Here is a 6,201-nt window from a genome sequence, read left to right as displayed (position 1 = left end):
TTGTCGGACATAGATATGCTTATCAAGCTATGATAGCATTTCCAAATGAGTAGCTTAGTCATAATAAATGAATTTTTAACCAATTTGGTCTCGTTTTTATATCCCTATACTTCTGAATCGAAACTAACCGCTATACAAATACGAGCACTGCCTTCTGCATGTCCACAGGTGTTCTGCTGTAAACGCGGTGCGCTTAGTCTTTATTCAAGGCAGCGAAGGGAATATCCAAAGGGTTACGATGTCCACAGCTGTCACGCGGTGCGCTTAGTCTTTATCTAGAACAATGTACCGTTAATCATATCTAAAGTTCCTAATAAAAGGGATTATCTATACTGTTTTTATACCACCCTCTCAACAAATACATCAGTTTTAAACAAAAATCACTCTGTTCATTTACAACATTATTAATTATAATGTATTGTAGTGTACCGGTACATTGTTTTTGCATAATCTTTCATTGTTGGATGGAAATAAAGCGACATTGGCGTGGTATTAGCGTTTTCACTGTAGCGTTTTCATCGGAAAATGATAAATAATTGAAAAATACGCTAGAATTCACTAGAAATTGCTTTTTTGTTGTTGTTGTTTTTAGATAAAGGGATATACACTGTATTATAAGCTTTGGATATTCCCTTCGCAGTCTTGAATATTAGACTAAGCGCTGTGGACATCATAACCCTTGGATATTCCCTTTGCTGCCTTCAATAAAGACTAAGCGCACCGCGTTTACAACAGAACACCTGTGAACATACAGAAGACAGTGCTCTTCTTTGTATAGCGCTTGGTCTCGATTCAGAAGTACAGGGATATAACAACGAGACCAAATTGGTTTAAAATTCATTTACTATGACTAAGCTACTCATTTGGAAATGCTATCATAGCTTGATAAGCATATCTATGCCCGACAAACAAAATGACACCAAAAAGGTATTGCCACCTCAGATGGTACCAATATCTGGCCTGGCCCATGGACTAATACTGTACTCCATGTAGGGTTGTTGTCATGTTAAACCAGACTTTAAGAGCCCAGCTGTTTGCGCCCTTAAATTCTTTCACTGTGTTCATGTATATTTTTTTTTCTTTAAAGATAGCTGGGACGAGGTAACAGCTGGTATTTCACATTCTCACTGCACTGTAACTGGTTGTTGAATGTCTTTTTTTTTTCTGGATTTGCAGGTGCATGTGTTCCCTTCTTAATACACGCAATGTACACATTTCTAATACTGTCTAAACGGTATCATTGTTATTTTATATTAAGTCATATTGTATTGCCAGAACGACAACGGTTTATCTGCCTACAGCATGTGGCTTTTCCGACCCCTAACCTGCACTAGAGAAGAATTTGCTATGTAACTGTAAAATTGTACTCTTTTACTTTGTTTTTCTCTTATGTTCCGGTCATTGTTGTACCCGTGCTCCCCTTCTCAATCTTAAACTCGATTTTAACTGGGACCTACGCTCAACAAGCTCGCTTTTAAGTAGGTTCCTTCATATTTCTTTAGCATTCATTCGCAGATTCCAAATTTAACAGATCGACCACTATTATGTTTTATATATTTGCAATATTCTATGTATGTCATGTATTTCATTTAATTTTGTTATATTTGATGTAATTTTTCATCGAGAAATATGAAAATAAATTGAAATTGAAATTGAAATTCTTTTCAGTTGATATCTTTTTTATTTACTTTATAAATTATCTTGTCTCTTCCGTATTTTGATTATGCTGTAATGCGCAGGTAAGTACATTCCCACAGAAATTGCACAATACTAATTTACAATCATTATCTTCATTATCATTTGCCTGAATTCGACATCCAGTACGGCGATAATGTTCTGCTACAAGCTAGCAACTGTAAATGGTGTTAAGTGACAAAAAAAAAAAAAATGATGTGGAAGCCAGATCATGCTAAGCATTATAATAAAACATGACACACGGAGAATCATTCCAATTGTAAATATGCCAACAGACAGTAAAAAATAAATCCATGAAAGAAAGTTCGTCTAAAAAAAAAAATGAGATTTGATTTTGTTGACAAAAACTTGTCTTTGAATTAGATGCTGTACAAACCCTCACTACGTAATCCTATATTGATTTATCATTGAAAATCTTCCTTTCTGCAAATGTAAGATATTCACCTGCATGATTTCAACACCATTGCCACACTGAAATTTGAGTGCTGTCTGCTCTTAAGGTCAATATTTTAGTTGATGAAGGAAAGTAATTAACCCCCCCCCCCCCCCAAAAAAAAAAAAAAAAAAAAAAAATTGCGACCATCACTCCAAGTGCTGTCGAGGGTGGCATATACCAAACTGTATACAGCCAGGATCTAACACCAAAAGATGACAATGACATATTTTGTGTTACTCTGCAAAATTTGCTAAGTTTAAACGATATAATACATAACAAAGTACTAACATAATATCTATACAATTAATCTAAATATAACCATCTTCTTACACTTTGCACAATCTGAAGAAAACAATGTGTAAGTAGCTGTGTGAGTATCGTAAGGGTTTCTTGTGAGTTTCATGGGTCTTTGTTGTACATCAGAATGTGTGTTATACTATCACACATTACATCCCGGTAGCACAAGAATGATATGAAAAAATGTACCAACATGACACAATCATTATGCGAATTTCTATAGGATTTTGAAAAGACCATGCTTGAAACCAATTATAGTTATAGGCACGCATCAGTTTGCATGACTTATTCTTTTGTCTGCGTGCCCTCTTATGCAGACACCAGTAGCAAGTTGAGATTTTGCCAACATCTTGCTGTTTTAATTAATAACTTCTGTATAGTTCATTTGGTTCCCCCTTTTCCTCACACATTGAAAGTGGGATATTACATGTAATATGATTGCATCCATAAAACTTAATGTCTCTGTAAGATACGGTCTCTGTCTTTCATAGACAACGGTCTTTTTTTTTTCTTTCTTCCAGCATCTCGCCATGGTACATCAAATCTTGACCATGAAATCAGAAACATGGCATTGTATCTTGGCTTTGAAGCAAATGACTGGTTTTTCCTCTATTCTTTCCTTCAAGGAATGTGTAACTTGTGGAAACCTGTGGTGATATTGAGAGCTTTTCTCAGCCGAAATTCCAGGTGTTCCTTGCGTCTGTACATGGGGAGATGTAGCACAACGTACCCCTGGCAGGTGTTCACTTCCGGGCACATGTCCTCCGGTGGTCCCCCGCGACAATCTTTTTCCCCGCCCATGGGCCACATTCGAGGACCGATCACTCCGAATCCACCAACAGGTACATGTGTGGCTCCAGTGAAGAATCCTACAGGGATATAAAAGTACCCATACGCATATGCTCATATACAGATACAATGTACATATAAACATATTAACATAATTATATATACATTTAAAAAAATATTCATCATGCTAAAAGATTCAATTCATTTGACACCTTTTTTCTATTTAAAAAAAATCCAAAATTAGGCCTATATACACATCATTTTATATAAAAGAGAATGCCTGATAATCACCTGTAATATTCTCTTGGAGAGGTGTAAAAGCAGCTTTATTTCACCAAGATGAAACTTTTTTTCACAGATGTAACAATTGTTGCTTTTAATGCAATTTCTATCCATTTACCTCATTACTCTGTATGCATTTCCGCAAAGAGAATGAAGGAAAGGAACTATAGAAGCCATAAAAGATTCTCCTTCATTCATGCCATCATTTTACAAACCATTTTATTTCAACGCTTCGACTGTAACGTTTTGTCATGGTGACTTATGATGATAATAATAATGATAATGCCTTTATATGACGCTTTATACTTGTGTTTCTAAGCGCACACGTGCTATTCATACAAAGACTATAGAAAATACAATAACATTAATTACAGTCAAAAGACGATGAACAAGAAAAACGATATGTGTGATTCAGTGGTACAAGAAATAATAACTGTGTGCACCTCCAGCAAAAAAAAAGAAAGATAATAAAATAAAAAAAAATATATATATATATGTACAACTGATTAAACAGATGAGTTTTGAGAAGGATTTAAAATGATTCAATAGATGATTTGATTTGATTTGATTTGATTTGATTTATTGATTCCTGTATTATCATTGTACATGAACATAAATGTACATGTACATATACAAATGTACATACATCGTTGGAGCCATACATATATACATAATCATCAGTTGTTAACAAAATAGTTTTTCTTCATTGCCTTTACACAATGTACAGCAGAAACATATCAGTAATACAAGCGTACAATGAATGAGGCATTTTGAATATGAAGAGGGAGTTTATTCCAAAGGGTGGAGGCAATGGAGGAGAAGGCTCGGTCACCATAATGGGTTTTTGTACGTGGGCCATGAAGTAATTTGAGAGAAGAAGATGAACGGAGGGGTCTGGCAGAAGAGTTTGAGCGAAGAGAGACTAGGTTTGGAAGATACGTCGATGCAAGATTACATATCGGGTGCTTATGGTGTTGCCCAGTGCCGAATATACAACGACGATGAAAATGATAAATTCAATTATTCGACAGTTTTACAAAGACTCAGTTGAATGATAACCCACAGCAATAGCCAGGAAGAGAAAGGCAGACCATAAACAATCGTCTGATGTAAAGATATTAACCCTCAAGGGTCTAAATGAGGACCACAGGAAAAATTGCTTCAACCAAGCAGATGCTGGCTTTTGATTTAAAAGAACACTGTGTTGCTAACCATGGTTTTACTTTCTTAATCTGTGTACGACTGCAAACGACAAACTGAATCTTTGTACTCTATTTATTGCAGTACCTGCTTAAAGATTGAGGAATAAAACTCTGCGGAACATTTTTATTGGATTCCCAACTTGACACTGTCAGTTCCAAAGTAGTATGACATGGTATTTCACAACAGAATATTGAAAGACTTGTGCAGGGGTGTTTGGGTTTTTTTCGGGTTTTTTTTTCAGAATACATACGTGGAAGTCTTAACCTTAGCAAAGCTATTGACTGTTGTGATATGCAGGGAAAAACTAAGGATTGTTTGAAAGCTCCTTAGTAAGACCAACTTACTCAAGAATTCTCTCTTCTCTTCCTCTAGAAGACTGTGAAAGACTTCCCAGAACATCTTGATGACTCGATGTTCTCTGGTGTATCCTTGCTCGAACCGAAAGCTCTGAAACAAAGGTTTTCATGTTTGTATTTATTTTTTACTTAAAGTCGATGTATTTTGTACATTTCGACAGGTCACTTTTAGCAATAAAACAAACAGACTCTGACGACGACAATTCGTGAGAAAAAGAAATACTGGGCGTAAAATTAATATTCACTTTACTGCAACATCAGAATCACTCACACACACACACACACACACACACACACACAAACTGTGAATGATTATTGTCCATAATGATGGCTTTAACAGGTGGATGCATTTCGTATGGAGATTGAAACGTGATTCGCTCGTAAAACTATGAACATCAGTTTTGAGCCACTACAAAATCTGTCATCATTCATGTGGGTATTCCACATTTACATTAACACTGCAAGAAAAACAGTCGACATGATTACGTACAGAGGATGATGAGATCATTTTATGATTTTACATATTTTACCATTGATGTCCTCTATGTTTACGTGAGTACGTAAAATCTAACATAAATTTGCTCTATGAGCATATTGCAGGCACTTTGACAGTGTATTTCATTCTTTAAGGATACTGCATTATGTATCCAAAAAGTTTTAAATTTCTTAAATTTGGGAACTTTATTTGCAAGTTTCTTAAACTCCTTGAACCTCACTACACCATATTCTCGACAAAGACCTGTTTGACGTCATGGTTGACCCATTTATGACTAAAAAATGATAACTGAACCGAAAACATACAAAACCATAGGGGAAAAGACCTCTTCAGAGGGGGCAAACGTGTCGGGGCAAATGACGAGAGAACAAGACGAAACAGAACGTACCTCCTCAAACGTCCTCCAGTCGTATTCTCCACCGAGGAAGAGCGCTCTCATCTCCTCCCACTTAAAGAGCTCCTGGAAGCGGTTCATCAGAGTTACTTGCAGAAACCCACTTTTGAATGCCTGCACCTGCTTTTCAGCCGTGTGGTATCTGGAGTACAGCTCGATGTACTCTTTGCTGTTGGTGGGGTTAAGATCGTGGACAACTTTAGAATCACTAGTCACAAGAATATTACATCGGAGATTTAATATGTCTTAACAT

At 36.1% G+C, this 6,201-nt stretch overlaps 1 protein-coding gene across 1 annotated transcript in view; it reads right to left on the bottom strand.

Annotated features, from left to right (window-relative positions):
- Nucleotides 1–3,049: 3,049 nt before the first annotated feature.
- LOC139727605 (probable E3 ubiquitin-protein ligase HERC4) overlaps nt 3,050–6,201 on the bottom strand; it is a 47,425-nt gene continuing 44,273 nt past the window's right edge. Inside the window, exons 12-14 of the mRNA XM_071638587.1 lie at nt 5,943–6,117; nt 5,047–5,149; nt 3,050–3,297 (exon numbers count right to left, since the gene is read on the bottom strand). Coding sequence (XP_071494688.1) covers nt 3,050–3,297; nt 5,047–5,149; nt 5,943–6,117 — 526 coding nt within the window. The remainder of the gene's footprint in view (nt 3,298–5,046; nt 5,150–5,942; nt 6,118–6,201) is intronic.

The sequence above is a fragment of the Diadema antillarum genome, unplaced genomic scaffold (assembly GCF_040938485.1).
Source record: "Diadema antillarum isolate AM-2024a unplaced genomic scaffold, OU_Dant_1.0 seq00000136_RagTag, whole genome shotgun sequence".
Lineage (NCBI taxonomy): Eukaryota > Metazoa > Echinodermata > Echinoidea > Diadematoida > Diadematidae > Diadema > Diadema antillarum.
This window is presented reverse-complemented; position numbering and strand designations above follow the sequence as displayed.